The sequence below is a fragment of the Epinephelus moara genome, chromosome 13 (genome assembly GCF_006386435.1).
Source record: "Epinephelus moara isolate mb chromosome 13, YSFRI_EMoa_1.0, whole genome shotgun sequence".
Taxonomy (NCBI): domain Eukaryota; kingdom Metazoa; phylum Chordata; class Actinopteri; order Perciformes; family Serranidae; genus Epinephelus; species Epinephelus moara.
The window spans coordinates 14,703,110-14,719,088 of NC_065518.1; the positions used below are offsets into that span (position 1 = coordinate 14,703,110).

The 15,979-nt window shown below is 39.6% G+C and overlaps 1 protein-coding gene across 1 annotated transcript in view; it reads right to left on the reverse strand.

Moving 5' to 3' along the window:
- The window catches only part of polr3a (polymerase (RNA) III (DNA directed) polypeptide A), a 55,844-nt gene that overhangs the window by 33,356 nt on the left and 6,509 nt on the right, over positions 1 to 15,979 (reverse strand). The window contains exons 6-17 of the mRNA XM_050059645.1: positions 13,975 to 14,214; positions 11,696 to 11,858; positions 11,242 to 11,378; positions 11,058 to 11,161; positions 10,828 to 10,969; positions 8,212 to 8,352; positions 7,984 to 8,053; positions 7,645 to 7,772; positions 7,429 to 7,567; positions 4,974 to 5,138; positions 4,547 to 4,719; positions 1,998 to 2,109 (exon numbers count right to left, since the gene is read on the reverse strand). Of these exons, the coding sequence (XP_049915602.1) occupies positions 1,998 to 2,109; positions 4,547 to 4,719; positions 4,974 to 5,138; positions 7,429 to 7,567; positions 7,645 to 7,772; positions 7,984 to 8,053; positions 8,212 to 8,352; positions 10,828 to 10,969; positions 11,058 to 11,161; positions 11,242 to 11,378; positions 11,696 to 11,858; positions 13,975 to 14,214 (1,714 nt within the window). The remainder of the gene's footprint in view (positions 1 to 1,997; positions 2,110 to 4,546; positions 4,720 to 4,973; positions 5,139 to 7,428; positions 7,568 to 7,644; positions 7,773 to 7,983; positions 8,054 to 8,211; positions 8,353 to 10,827; positions 10,970 to 11,057; positions 11,162 to 11,241; positions 11,379 to 11,695; positions 11,859 to 13,974; positions 14,215 to 15,979) is intronic.

Sequence of the window (15,979 nt, forward strand, 5' to 3'; positions counted from 1 at the left end):
GACTTGAGACTTACTTGAGACTTGAAGGTTAAGACTTGGGACTTACTTGAGACTTGCACATGTGTGACTTGGTCCCATCTCTGGTTCACATATCCTAAATATTTAATCTACCTCAAAAACTTGACTTTTTAGAACTTAGTTGCTTGCTGGAGTTTGGGACAAAAGAATTTCACGACACGTACTGTGTATAACCTTTCTGAGCCATACAGATATTGATTTCTCTTAGACTTTGACAGGCCAGGAATTTCTCTATTTCTTACTCCACCTTTTTTCTTGAGAGGAAGTTGTCCTTTCTCAATCTGAAAGCCAGATGACATTTGGCTGTACTGGTAATGCCTGACTATGTACCCAGACTTTTTGTTCTTTCCTGTTCCTGTCTCGCACGTTCCCTTTCTGTAAAGCCCTTGATCTTTCAATTCTTTTTGTGTGAGAAAGTCCATGAGAATCAAGGCACTTCCTTGCTTGTGAATCTGTAGACTACAGTGAAGGCCAAACTGTCTGTTCCCCAGCAACATTTAAGAGTCATATATTTCATTGCAACTCAATACTTAAGACCTTACAGAGTCCAAGGTCAACTTGTGAATAAAAGAAACTTCTGGTCTGTAAGGATTTTGCTTGGTCATACACAGAGTGTATATTTCCCCAAGTAAATCTACATTAAGAATCAATGTTCACATTGTTAAGTGGAAGAGCCACATGTCTGCTTGAACTCAGAGGTCGCTGTCAGGGTACCAAAGTCTTTACAGGTTAAGGCCATAATTAGGCTAAAATGACTGCTGATGGAGCTCCTGCTGTGGTTTTCCCAGTTTAATCCATTACATGGCAATATCACCTATTAATAAGACTGCACTATTTTTACGCTGTATCGCATTACAAGATATATATCTCAATATTTTAAAATCTCCTCTAAATTACTGTAAACTATTAAAATATTAAACTACTAAATAAACAGTTCCAATAAAGCCAATTAAAGCACTGCTATATGTTTAGTAAGGTACTGTTAAAATTAAGTTAAATAAAATATTGTTACTACAAAGTTTAAGTACTGTTACAATAAAGTTGAATAAAGTGCTGCTATAATAAAGTTAAAGTACTGTTATAATAAGGTTGAGTAAAGTACGATAATAAAAAAAAGTTGAATTAAGTACTATTAAAGTACTGTTATGTTAAAGTTAAATGAAGTACAATTATAATTAAGTTAATTAAAGTACTGCTACAATAAAGTTGAGTGAAGTACTGTTAAAATACTGTTATAATAAAGTTAAATAAAGTACTACTAAAGTACTATTATAGTAGTTGGATAATATACTATCATAAAAAAGATGAATAAAGTCCCATCATAAAAAAGTTAAATAAAGTATTGTTATAATAACGTTATATAAAGTATTGTTAAAAGTAATTAATAAAATCAAAGCAGAGAGTGCTTTTATTCTGAAGCACCAGGCTCATCTTAGGCTGGAAGTGTTGCTGTGTTTACAGTTAGCTGTTAGCTGTTAGCTGTTAGCGGAAAGTTAAACTGTTACAGCGCTGACGTTGAACTTGAGGATTTGTTCGCTGTGAGCTGTAATTAAACTAACAGCTCTCCAGTTTCTATCTTAATCATATTTGCAAGTCGCACTGGTGCTCCATGGTCACAAAATGTGACTAAATGGTCGCAGTCTGGAACCCTTCAGACACAGAAACACACGCCTCATCTGCTCACACACTATCACCCAGGAGAGAGTGGTCTATTTTTTTCTTTTTGTGTTTGTGAGAGGGAGAGATCGATTGGACAGAGCGAGAGAACCTAAACGTCAAAGCAAGCCTCATGCCGGTGGCTTACAAAACATGTCTCTACGTTCGCGATAGTCATTTTATATATCCCACGTGGAACACGCCATAATACATTGAGTGTAATCAAAATATTGCCCACCCCTACCTCAGCATTCACAAAAAGATCTTCTGAACAAAAGGTTTCATTGTTTTGTATTATCGTGTTTCCTTTCCAGCGAGTTTACCTTTGGAGCCACAAAGAGCCATGATCAGAGGGCTGTTGCTCTTGTCGAGCTCCCTGAGGCAGGCACTGCCAGCTCGGTCTCTGATGACAGACAGCTCCCTCAAGATTAGAGCCTGTTGAGAAAGACACACAAAATAAGACAACTTACGTGTTCTTAGGCACATTTGTAGTCTTTTCAAACAGCTTCCATAGACGTTTCAGTTCACTGCAACATCTTTTCAAAATGCCAAGAATCTTTTCTTTTCTTACTTAGTACAACAGAATTGCTTTGAGAAACCACTCATGTCACACTACCCTCTGTACATGTCTACAAAAACCCTCCTGAGTCCCACATAAAAGCGCAAAAATGGTTGCTTGACTATGTAATGAATGTAATAAAGCACTTTCAGCAAATGTTTGGATTGATGAAGATGAAGCTCCCTTGGGAGATAAAAGTAGTCTGTGAATGTCGATGTTATTCAGCCTAGATAAACACGACTGCATTGTGACCAGATGAAATACAGCATTCAAAAAATATCTGAAATACACTGAACAAAAATATAAACGCAACACTTTTGTTTTTGCTCCCATTTTTCATGAGCTGAACTCAAAGATCTAAAACATTTTCTATATACACAAAAGACCATTTCTCACAAATATTGTTCACAAATCTGTCTAAATCCGTGTTAGTGAGCACTTCTCCTTTCCCGTGCGCCAACCTGCACCAGCAAGGCCCGGCGTCCGCATGCGGGGTGGCCTCACCCGGCGGCCCTCTATTACCACCTGCACCTGCACAACCGCCCTTCATTGCAGGTGATGCAGAACCCATGTGACGGGAGGGGTCCAACCCTTCATTGCAGGTGATGCAGAACCCATGTGACGGGAGGGGTCCAACCGCTTTAGGCTATCTTATGTTTGAATAAACTTGGTTTCCTTTTCAACCATGTGTTGTGTGAATCATTGCACATTATAAAGTTAGGGTGTCAAATCTACACACAGATGGTCCCAGGGAATTGATATAATTTCATGATTTATTCCTAAAGACTACTCATGACATATGTAAAGTGAACACTTTTGCACTTGACTGAACAGATTGCAGATGTTTTACATTATAAAAAATAATTGCCTCTGTGCACTGCCTGTTGGCACCTACGTCCTATCGGACTCAAACTTTGCTTTTAGGCACTTAATCATGTTTTCTTCTTACTAGATCTTGCTTTTGTTGTATTAACACTCAGATGTACGTCGCTTTGGATAAAAGCGTCTGCTAAATGAAATTGTAACATTGTAAAGTGTGCTTAATGTGCGCCTCAAGCATGACGCACGTGCCTCTTCCAGCCTGCCGCGGCTGGAGCTGTGAGCGTTTGGTTGCTACGAAGACTGTTCAGAGTGGGTCAGCTCCATCTTACAACTCGTTCTTAGTGAAAGATCTTCTTAGCGCTAAGAGCGATCTGGGAAACACGTTTTTCTTTCACGGGAGGCTTAAGAGCGTTCTTAAGAAGCTCTTAGCGCTAAGAGCGATCTGGGAAACGCGGCAGTCCGATGTCCGATGCGCGATGTCAGTTCGCAGGCCCTCGATTTGGTGAAGCAGGCTGGGGTCCGACATGGAAGCTAACGAATGTACTCTTGTGGAGGGGCAGCCACAGAATGTATTTTAGCCACCTAAAAACACGATATAATTTTAAGTGTACGCTATATTGAGAGTATTTTCACTGTTTCACCTTAATGTAAGATGGCTATATCCAACGGGAAAATGAAGCTGTTATATTGCTCTCTACAAAGCCAGACTCCATTAAGAAAAACAGTGATTTAACATTGTTAAACACAGGAGGTGCTGGTCTATGACTGGCTCCGACAGTTAATTCATTTGCGTTATTGAGTGACTTTGGCATTTAAGAGGTTTAGTTCGGACTCACCAAAGCCACACAATAACACAGACTTACTAACTTATCGAAGCAGCGGTAAACAGCAGCTCCCGTTTTCAGCGAGCTAAAATTACTGTTTTTGTCAAAGTAGTCTGGTGGCTTTGACGAGAGCACAGAGGAACTGAAGCTGCTTACAGCTTTCCCATTGGAATGTGAGTTAAAGCAATGAATACACACTCACTATAGCATACATTTAAACTGATAGTGTTTTTTTAGGAGGCTAAAATTTGTTTTGTTGCTATGCCCCATCCACAGCAGTACATTGCTCAGCTTCCATATCAGGGTACCCCATGCAAACCCACATCAAAAATATCTGGACCATCCCCTTAAAAAATGTATTCTTAGCGCTTTCTGTTAAACTTTGTATTGTGTAGTAAAGAGCTCCTGTCTTGGTGGCATTTCTATTATTAGACTGCCCGTTCTTTCAACAGCTCAGCTCTGCTAAAAGGGTATTAGAAAGCTCTCCAACTTCAATTCATGTCTAATTTCCTTTCACAATCTTCACATGATATGAATAAAAGCCACGAGGTGAGAAGGTTGTCGCTATAAATGAAAAATCTTGATGTGATGTGGTGTGTGCATCTCATGACGTATGAATGTGATTCACCTGGATAATTACTATTTCCATACATATATATATTCCTACCTCCAGAGTCTCCTCTGCTGTGCAACCAGGCTGCTGCTGCAACTTGCCCGTTTGTAGCGCTTCGATGTACTCGTCACATTTCTTGTAACCGTCATCCAGCAGGTCCTGTTTGGCCTTCAGCAAACCCTGACCAGGTGTTACATCACCAATTCCAATAGAAAAGCCACGGTTTGCTGAAGGTTGGGAGTTAAAAAAATAAATAAATAAAAAGATGAACTGAATTTGCAATCAATATCTATAAAGCTTATTCAGTTTGCTGAACTGTTTACTGTAAATAATTTAAAATGCCCTAATATTTTTCAAATTACAACACAGGCACTAATTCGATATTAATGTTCTAGGTTTATTTCTGCTGTGATTGACAGACATCTCAATTTTCACAACATTACAGGATATAAGTTGTTAGGACCCTGGAGGAGCCACCTACAGAGGTACACCGGGGCAAGTCTTGCCAGGCGGGACATGGCGTTAGCAGCCTCCAGCTGTCCCCAGTCTCTCAGCAGGATGTAGAAGATGTTGTTCTTGGAACCAGACCCCAAGGTGCCCTTGTCCATGCTACCACACATCAGCTCGCTGTTGTGGATCACCACGACTGGAAAGGTGTAAAGAGAATGTGACAAGAATTGACGTCATTAGGTACCAGAATAGAAACACAACCAAGGTAAAAAAAAACACAGCATGGTGCTCGCCTGGAGACACCTGATGCTGTTTGAGAGGGTGAATGACGGCTGGAAGACATTCAGCTTGGAGCTGATAATAATAATAATAATAATAATAATAATAAGAAGAAGAAGAAGAAGANAAAAAAAAAAAAAAAAGTGTTTTCAATAATAATTTTATAGAATTCAATATTTACAATAAATTAAAAAGTAAGCTGACCCTCTTAAGAAAAAATTCCTTTATATGGGCCTTAATTCTATTTTGTCATTTATCAACTTCCACTGGGATCATTGTGATGGTAGGAACTAGTGTTGAATTTCTCACTTTAATACTCTATACTCTATATTTTTCAATACAATGGGTAAAATGTCATCAAGGGCATAAAATGTAATTCTTTTCCACATTTCTTTCTTCTAGTGGATCTTTACTTGTATTTACTTTTGTGTTTCTCTTTTACATTTGCTTTGGCAATGCAAACGACAATAAAGCCCCTTTGAATTGAACTTAATTGACATAAATTGAATTAAATTGAGTATAACTGAATTGAACTGAATAAAGAGTGAGAGGAGGCGGAGCTGTTGGGGGCACTGTGTGTGTATGTCAACTCACTGGTAGAGGGAAGAGAGAGCAAGAAAGTCATGTTGATACTGCGGATAATGAGTATTTAAATAGTTTCAAATATTCAGAATCAGCATGCATCGATAAATCGATATTTTTGATAGCACTAGTTTGTTGTTTGCTTTTCACCGAAGCATCTCGCCCAAATTGACAATTCTATAAATCTGATCAAAACCACTAAGTCCACGTCTAGACCACAAACGTCACATCAGCAACAATTAACGACAACCTTCACGCGACACCGAAGCAGCCGTCTATGCCAGAAGCTCTGAAGCACCACAAATGGTATTCAGGACAGTCCTTCTATGTAGTAATGGTTTACAATGGTTGAAATTGCCTGTTGATCTATTTTACACATATTTATTTTGTTGTACCGTAACCGTAAAGCATTTGACACAATCGATCATTCCCTCCTTATTCAGAAATGTGAACGCTATGGTATAAGAGGTGTCGCAAAACATTGGTTAAGAAGTTATTTAAATAACAGGTATCAGTTTGTAAAAATCAATAATACTGAATCACATCTTAGAAGAGTAACCCGTGGTGTTCCACAAGGTTCGGTATTGGGACCTATGTTACTTATACTTTATTTAAATTATATTTTTAAGGTATCTAATATGTTGAAATTTGTAACATTTGCTGATGATACAAATTTAGTTTGTTCAGGTGATGACATGAAAGAGTTATCAAAAACAGCTGAAAGGAAATTGATCATGTTGAAAAAATGGTTTGCTGTTAGTAAGTCATCACTTAATGAAAATAATGGTGGCATTAGGGCTAATTGTGAAATAAAACTGAACTTAAATGGTGTTGAAATTGAGTATTGAGTATATGAAACAAAATTTTTGGGAGTGATTATAGGTCATAAACTATGTTGGAAGCCATTGGTCATTGTGTATAAAACATTGGAAATACTTTTTCAAACTGTCAACAGAAACCTTCCTGTCTGTATTTAATTTTTTTTAATTAAGAGAAGGAAATTATAATTCAACAGTGTTTATGAAACATGTAAAAGGAGAACCAAAAATACAGAGGTGTTTAAGTTTTCGGAGTGAAATTATGTGAAGTTATGGAATGGACTCAGTGCTGATTTGAAATTATGTAGCTCTCTGTTGAGATTTTAAAAAGCCTTGAAATGCAAAATGATTATGGATTATTAAGTAAAATGATCAAAATGTAAAAAAAAAAAAAAAAAGTGGATTATAAATTAGAGTATAATGTATTTAAATATTAATTTATTTACTTCCTTTCTTTGGTATAGTTGATATTCTGGGTTATCTTTTGGTTAATAAACGTAGGATAGGCAAAAAATAATATTGGGGCTTCAGCCTACTCCATTTTGGAGTCTAAGAGATTATTTTCGTTTTACTGAATATCTAAAGGCAAACTGTTACATTTATGCTGACGTACAAAACTATAAGCCTTATTTTAATGCATTTGTATGTTCTTGAAATTAAAACTAAAAAATTTCCCAGTATTTATCACATCATCAAGAACATTATTATCACAAAAAAACACCCTGAAACATTGTGATGTAATCTAAGGGCCGTATCACCCACCCCTTGTGTGTGTAGTTAGTGGACATGTTGACTTTAGAAACTCACATGAGTCATTGAAACAGAGATCCTCTCCCTTGCCACAGTACTGTTTGCCTTTGGTCCGCAGGTTCGCCTTGACTGGACAATCCTTACTGGGCTTCAGAATGAGGCTGAAGATCTGTTTCCCCGTCCACAGAGCCATGGGCTGATGGACACATGGCAAAGTATTAGTGTCAGGCTATACACAAAGAGTTATGCAACAAGCTCAGCAGAGTGCAGTACCTTCATGATAGCAGGGCGGGGGAGAGAGACCCTGATCTTTTCATCTTTGCCCACAAGGATTGATGCAACTATCTGACAGGCTTTTGATCTGTCAAAGAAGGTGTCCTTCAGCGTCAAGAGGTAGGCTCCTAAAAGTGAATACAGTGGGTTTTCAAATATGGCTGAAGTGCTCCCCCATCAGGTAGAAAATGATGATTTAATGCCTCTGGATTATTCAATATTTTAAGAAAAGGAACTTAATGGACATTTCCCTCTGCCATCAGTAACCGTTTTCCTTTTATCACTATGACTGGACGCACCAGGAGCCTCACATCATATATAAAGAGAGTGCCGACTGACCTGTCAGAAAGTCCTGAATAGCAGCAATCAGAGGTTCGCCGTTTCTTGGAGTGACGAGATTGGCTTTTGTCTGGAAGAAAGGTTATAATTTGTGTCAACGTGTAGTCAATTTTCAACCGACAGCACAACACAATAGAGGACGAGATGTGTTTTCAAAGCTGACGTCATCACTGTTGTGTGTGTCTGTGTGTGTGCTCTGAATGGACCACATGTTGTGATGATACATACCCCCATCAGGACAAGGGCCTCGGCTTTGGCTTCTTCAGTCTGAGGTAGATGAAGGTTCATTTCATCACCGTCAAAGTCGGCATTGTACGGGGTGCACACACACTCGTTGAACCGAAAGGTCCTGTGAGGTTTGACTCTGGCCTGTGAGTTTGGGAACAGTGAAAACCAGTGTCACACATAAAGAAGCAACTAAACAAAGATCTACTACACGAGTAATCCCTCTAGATTTTTGCATATTGAACATATTCCTCATACTGTGAACATCTGCACATCTCCTGTTCAATACTTTGCACATCCCATCCACTCGTTTGGCGACACATTTTGACAAATAAAGGCCTGTCTCAATTAGAGGCCTGGTCTGGTTGCCAAGCACTTCTTTTTTTTTCTTTTTTTTTTTGTTGAAGGTCTTCAGTTGTACAAAACCGGGTTGGTAACTACCTTAAATTATGTGTCCATTCCTTGATTACCCTGTAAGTTATTCATCTTCTTTTAGTCCAAAAGGGTCCTCAGATCAAAAGAATCAAAAGGGTTTTTCATAAATATTAATTAAGTTGTGCCGGGTGCCGTAATCCTCGAGTGCTGTAACTCTCCATCTCTCTGCTGCGCATTTTGTCGGAGCTAGATCAAATGAATAATTCATAATTGATAGATTATCTGAAGCCGAATTTTTATAAAAGTAATATTCATACTGGTTTAAATAAACAATTTGACTGCATTTCCTCATCTTTGCCAAGCAACAGTTTCGCATGAAAGGTATTAACGGCCTGTCCCAGATATAGGCCTTTTGATTTCATTGATTTAAGCAAATAATAGCCCGGGCTATTAATTAAAGTTTTACGGTATTTCACATATTATTCTTATTTTTGTAATGTGAATTTATATTTTACATTTTGATTCTTGCCTTTTGCTGTACTTCTTTTTCCTTTTCCTTTTCCCTTACTATGTTTATTGTGATGGTTAGGCATCCAAAATACGGAACCAAATTATGTGAAACCCTACTTCACAATAAACTTTTCGGTTTCTGAATCTGATGAGAACAAAAAATAAATTATAACAATGCCAGCCTCAAAAGGCCATTCAAAGAACTGCAGTATTACCACTTTTACTAAAAGCTTTGTACTTTGTCTGACTCTGCATCAGCTTACAGTCAAGCGTGGACGCCAACGAATTAAACTTGATTCCTTACCTGAGGAGCCAAACTCTAGATCTGCGACTCACCAGGCAATATCTTTTTTGTCACTGTCTTTGATCAGGCATTTGAAATGCCTGATGAAGGTCACACCGACCGAAATGTTGCTTAAATAAAATGAAAATAAGAGAGTGAGACAGTGTGCGGGAGCCTTTTTTGATTCTGATATATTTGGGCTTGCAGCCTCTCTCCTACGCACCTGCTGTTTTTGGGTGTGCTGAGATTTTTCCATACATTTTGGTTGTCACTGTCTTTAAAATGACAGGATTATGCACATAATTGTCCTCCTTTTGGGCTTGGACCTCATTAAAATGATACTACACATTGCAGAGACAGGACATGGGGCTTCTCACTACTGCTATATGCTTATAAACAAGTCTGGATACAAGTTCACCTCAGCTGTGAAAATACAGTGAGAAAGGGACTTGGGCACCACCTTCACAGACGGTGAGTGGGAGAAGGTCATTGAGGTTACCAAGGAGGTTTCTAGAAATATCACAGTAAGGTTAATATAATTCCAAAACAAGACTGTTGGAGGTGTAGCGGGGAAGTGGAGGACTTAGCCCTGTGGTCATGCTCCAGGCCTTTTGGACTTGAGTTCATGAGTACATCGCAGAGGTCATGGGGGTAGATGAGGGGTAAATCCTCAACCCACTGACCACATTGTAAACCCCCCAGCAAATTGGATTCAGACATGTATTGTGATTGGTAGATTGATGATAATGAGAAAGCGGAAAGCTGTAGACGGCCAATTATTTCATGAATGGATCTCAGAAATGGGCAATTTATTATTTCTTATTTATTTTCTGCCTGGTATTTTTTCCTTTTTGAGGTGCTTTGGTGTTGTTGAAAATTTGAAATTCAATTAAGTTAAGTCGTAAAAAAATGACAGGGTTGTGGGTCGTATTTCTCGGGATATTTCTCTACCTCAACACCTAGGCCTTCCTGATCCATTCTGCGACACACGAGAGTCAGCGACAGCAAGAGGTGACACAAAAGCAGGGATATACAAGCAGCGAGGAAGTGGGAGAAAAGTGGGGGGTTTTTTAGGGGCAGTGAGGTTAGAAATAGGGCAGTGGCATGTGGCGAGTGTATGCCTAGCCGCCACCGAGTGGAAGGTTGTAGATAAAATAATAGGGGCAACTGTTTTGATGTGTGCCATTTGGCGGGAGTGTGTTTTGGCCTTACCTCATTTAGTCTGGTTTACTGGGATGGATGGAAGCAGTTTTAGGAGCAGATAACAACTTCAATTACCTATTTTCTTCCGATCTGTGACAAATATCTGTCATGCACCTGTGCCTGATCGATTGGTGTACTACTGGTAATCATTTTTGTTTAGTAGATAGTTATTGTGACAGCATATTGATGCATTTAATAGGCTTTTATAGGAGTTAAGGTCTTCATTTATAGTCAAAAACTAAACTCACGATGTGGGCCATGATGCTGAGTTTGTGCAGTGAGGGCTGTCTGTTGAAGAGGACGATGTCTCCATCAATCAGGTGTCTCTCCACCACATCACCAATCCTCAGCTCCTGAGCGATCTTCTCACGGTTTCCATATTTCAAAAACCTGACAGAACAAAAGTGATACATTTTTGGTGGTGAATCACATCAGGTGAGCACTGGTTTTAATCTGCACAGGAAGCAGCCAGCCTTACCTTTTAATCTGGATGAGACGATTCTGGATAAAGTTGGCCCCGGGATGAACATCGGGACCGTTGCGGACCAGTTTCCTCATGAGCTCCAGATTGGCTTTGTTCACCTATAACATGATGTCACATTTAGTTCTAGCACTGGAGAGGTTATTTGGTGTATTGGTTGCAGGCGTCAAGTGAAGCTTACCCTCTCTGGGTATGTCAGGATTTTGGCCACATGCACGGGGACGGCCACCTCATCGATCCTCAGGTTCGGGTCAGGAGAAATGACAGTTCTGCCGGAGAAGTCCACTCTTTTTCCTGAGAGGTTTCCTCTGAATCGACCTGATTTTTTTACGCCACATAAATCAGTCAGTAATCCAAAATGTGCGCTTTGTTTTCTTCAGAGTTGTCAAAGTTACTGTAAATCAATTAATGTCACAACTCACAGAAGAAACTAACATTTGAGACAATAAAATTCAAATGCCAGCATAAAAATGTCTCTCTAAATAAAATAAATAATAGTATTTAACTAACTGGTATTATGGGTTAGAACTTTTTTATTCCATTAAGGAGCTATTGGCATTTGGTGCACGGAGTTCATTATAAACACAGAGCCCAAATAATAGAAAAATTAAATAAAACATTCAAACACACTATACCTTGCTTCCCCTTGAGTCTCTGCACAAAGCCTCTGGTCCATTTCTTCGGTGCCATGTTGAGGGGGATGCCAGAGAGCTCGCTGTTGATGTAAAGAGCACACTGCAGCTGGAGGAAGTCCCAGTCCTCCATGATCATCTGGGTCTTCGCCCCTGTCATACGATGCTAAATGATACAAGCGGTTGTTAATATGGCTTAATATGGCTGACATCTGGGGGCATATTCATACAGCGTCCTTGTAAAAAGAGCTGTGAAGAAAACTCTTAGAATTATAAAGTTTACAATGAATTTGCCCTTGCAGATAAGTGAAGCTCATGGTTATTAACAAAGCACTCTTAAGAGAGCTTATAAAGTGAATACTGTTAGGAGTAGGTAAGAGGACTTTAGAGAGGCTTAAGAGTTTCTCAAACAGAGAAGGTGGAAAGACAAAGAGGTACAGAAGGAGAAATTCCTCCAAACACTAAATGACTACGAGTAAAAAAATGCTTCAGATTAGGTGGAACATGGCTGTTTGAGGTCGATCTCATTAGAGATGCGCTCACATCTTCCATCCAACACATACGGCCAGAACTCAAAGTGATCACAACACCAAGATACAATTCTGCTCATAAGCTTGCCCCCTTTAGCGTCAATGACAGCTTGCAGTTTTTTGCTTTTTGCTCTGTGAACAGAGCCTGTCATTTTCTCAGGTGGTAAAGCTGCCCATGCTTTTCGGCAAAAAGCCTCCAGGTCCAGTAAATTCTAGGGTTATTCTTACATGAACTGCCCCTTTAAGATCTCCCCAAAGTGGCTCAACGGTATTGAGATCAGGAGAGTGTGACTGCCACCCCAGGGGTCTCATTTATAAACCTTGCATACACACAAAACGAGGCCTGAAAGAGGCTTTTGTCACTTCCCACGGAAAGGTTGTGATGTATAAAAACGGACTTGATGGGACAAACATTGACCCATGCTTACGAACATTTTGGAGATGGCACAGATGATGAGGTGGAAGCCTGATTGTAGAAATTCTCGATAATTTTTAGCGTTTTTTTCCATACGTTCATTTTTAGTATGGAGCCTTCGAACTGTTTTACAAATAAGTCCCCAGAACCTTTGCTGCTGTCACCACTGAAGGTTGGACTTGACCTTTTGTTTGGATCATTGTCATACTGCAAGGTCCAAATCCATCCCATGCGCAACTTCCAGACTGATGAATGCAAATGTCCTCTAGTATTTTCTGATAACATGCTTCATTCATGTGCCATAAAATTTGGACTAATTCCCTGTGCTGCCGTACCGTGATCCACCACCATGCTTCACTGTGTACTTTTCGTCATAGGCCTTGTTTACTCCTCTCTAAACAGCATCAGCGGTTGTAACCAAAAAGTTCAGTTTTGAGGCTTGTCTGGGTGCTGTTTGGCATAGTGTAAGTGGGCTGCATGATCAGCCATAGTATCAAAAACATACCCAGTTTTTACAGATTCTGCTAAAGGTATGTAAGTTTATGAGCACAACTGCATATGGGAACTGAAAAAATGCAACAGCGCAGTAGTGATGACTTGGGTTTGCAGCAGAGTGATCACACAAACAATTACAGTTCTTTCACAGTGTCAAATTGTGATGCAGTTCATTTCCACTGGGTGTTCACACCTTGCAGGCTCACAAAAGGGCATGTCTGTGACAATCACACCTTTTAAAAGAATGCATCATACCTAGCAACAGGGTTAATCACACCCCCTCACGAAGTTCGTCTCTTCCTTGCTCAGAGTTCGTAGGCTATGTTAGGAGCTCTCTGAGAGTGTTATCAGAATGTTTTTAAACATGGCCCCAGATGACTAAATTTAAGACATTGTGAAGTTGTAAGGACGATAAACTTAAAAATGAAGGCCTCAACAATCATCCTGCAACAACTCTGAGCAGTGTTTAGTTTGTTAAACTTTGTTAAGTGAGTCGCTTTAGAAACAAAGAACTCTATATAGGCAGGGTTGAAGGTGTAGGAGAGAGATTTCCTCATTTATTAGACCCAGAGTTTGCCCTTTGGCTTAACTGTTAGACGCTGTAAGCTCGGGAACATGGAATTTATTGTAGCTGTAGGCTGCTAGAATCTGAAAGCTTTTTCTAAAACCCGATATCAGTAGCTAATGGCCACTTGCCCACCACAGCTCATTATTTCTAAATGAGATCCCACTTGAAGTCTGAAGTTCACTGTCTTACAACAAGAGGTCCAAATCTTTTCAGTCTCTGCAGATACCCTGAACTGACAGAAGGTTATTAGCCACAGTCAGTGACAGATACCAACCTTTTTGATGACATCATTGAGGAAGATAATCTCCGTGAGCTTCATGGTGAGGTCGTCCTCGTTGGTGCCTGACTTCAGGTCGCTGACCACGGAGGGTCTTATGCAGAGAGGAGGCACCAGGAGGCGGGTGAGAATGAGGTCCGCAGGTTTCCCTGCCTCAGGGTTCATCAGCAGCAGGGGAATGTCTTCTTGGGGGATCCTCTTGAAAAGGTTCAGCACCACCAGAGGGTTCAGGTTTTCCTACAGAGGGAATGATAATCAAGGCAACATGAGGCAAATACAAGGTTGTACAGAACTTTGCACACCATGTCTGTAGTTTTGTCGGATGCTTTTTGCTATTCTATATGTTGCAAAAACTTGCAATACAAGGCACAGTGTAATGATAGATTCGCTCCCTTGCTTCTCTCCACTGGAGGAAGCTACCAAGGCTGTTGCCTCTCATTGTCCACGTCTTGCATTCAGCTACCCGAGTTATGATAGGCCTAGTGTGCAGCTATTGTGTAAATTGCACTCTGCTGTAAGTATCATCATCGCTGTTGTGCATATCTACAGAGGCCAATATTATCTTCTCTTTGTCATGGATGTCCCTCTCTTGTTGCAGATGTATGTTACACCACATTTTCTTCACTACATCTTGGTCAAACAAAGCTTTTAACTGACTTGAAATATCAGAAATTCAAACTTGTTCTGGAAACTTTGATGATGGACAAAAGTTTCAGAGTCTGTGCATTAACATGATTGACAGTGTGAGCTTGTATCTTTTTAAACCATGCACTTGGTGAGCAAAGGCCGTAGGTCTTGCTTGATAGTGGGGTGGCTTAGGTCAATATATCACAACAATCGTTCATTTTGTGATGAAAGCACAAAATTTGGTACATGTGTTGGTGGATATATTTCAAACAAATCTGGATATTGGGGCATCGCAAAAACGTACCCTAGTTGCTGTAGCAACCATTTATTCAATGAAATTAATCAAAAATATTTAAATGATTCATTACAATATTTTAAAAATGTAAATATGTATTAAATTAAGAAAAATACAGTTAGACACACTCACAGTTCACATTAAATTAAGAACAAGCTCAAATTCGCAATAGCTGCGACCTCATACATGCATGCATTCACACAACATGCATACACACAACATGCATACACACAACCTCAAGAAAAGCAAATTTTTCATTTTGAAATGCTTAGTATAGCACCACCTATGAATGAATCCTGGTCATTTTTTCTGGCATAGTTACTCATGGTCTCTATTTGCAGTATGCAAATTTTGAACATTTTTGGTCAAGTACTTTTTGCATTATTCAAGAAAAGCTTTGTGGACCGACCAACCAACCAACCAAAAATGGCTGCCAGTGGTTACTGGCATGGAATGGTTTGGCTATCCTATAGGTGCTGTTTCATGTTTTTAGTGCCACAAATATAATTTAGAGGCATATTAAAGTGGAAAAAGATTCATAAAAATGTAATAGAACAGAACAAGAGCTTTTTAAAACGTTTTATTAGCTTCTCATTCACAGTTTACGGCCTACTCTTTGGCTTGTCTTCCTGTGTTGCTCCTTAAAAAGCAAAAAATGAATATATTTTAATCATTTGCCAGATTAGTGGGGCAGCATAGCTCAATATTTTTCTAGAATCGTTCAATTTTGTGATAAAAGCACCAAATTTGGCAGATGTGTTGACAAATATATTTAGAACAAATCTGGATATTGGGGCATCAGATACTCGTCCCCTGGTGGCCACAGCAGGCAATTGAATCCTACCTGCCCATGGACCCGTCCCATTAATTGGATCCACTCCAAAATGTAATGGCTTCTAAGTTGGACCATGCTACATGCCTCCACCAAGTTTTGTGAAAATCGGTTGCACAGTTTTCACGTAATTCTCATCCAAAAAATGAATGGAGGTGAATGGGCGGCCAGCTTTGCTTGACATGGAAAGAAGGCAGCATGGTCAACATGGAAGTCACTGCCAGAACTGACAGATGCACTACTGACGC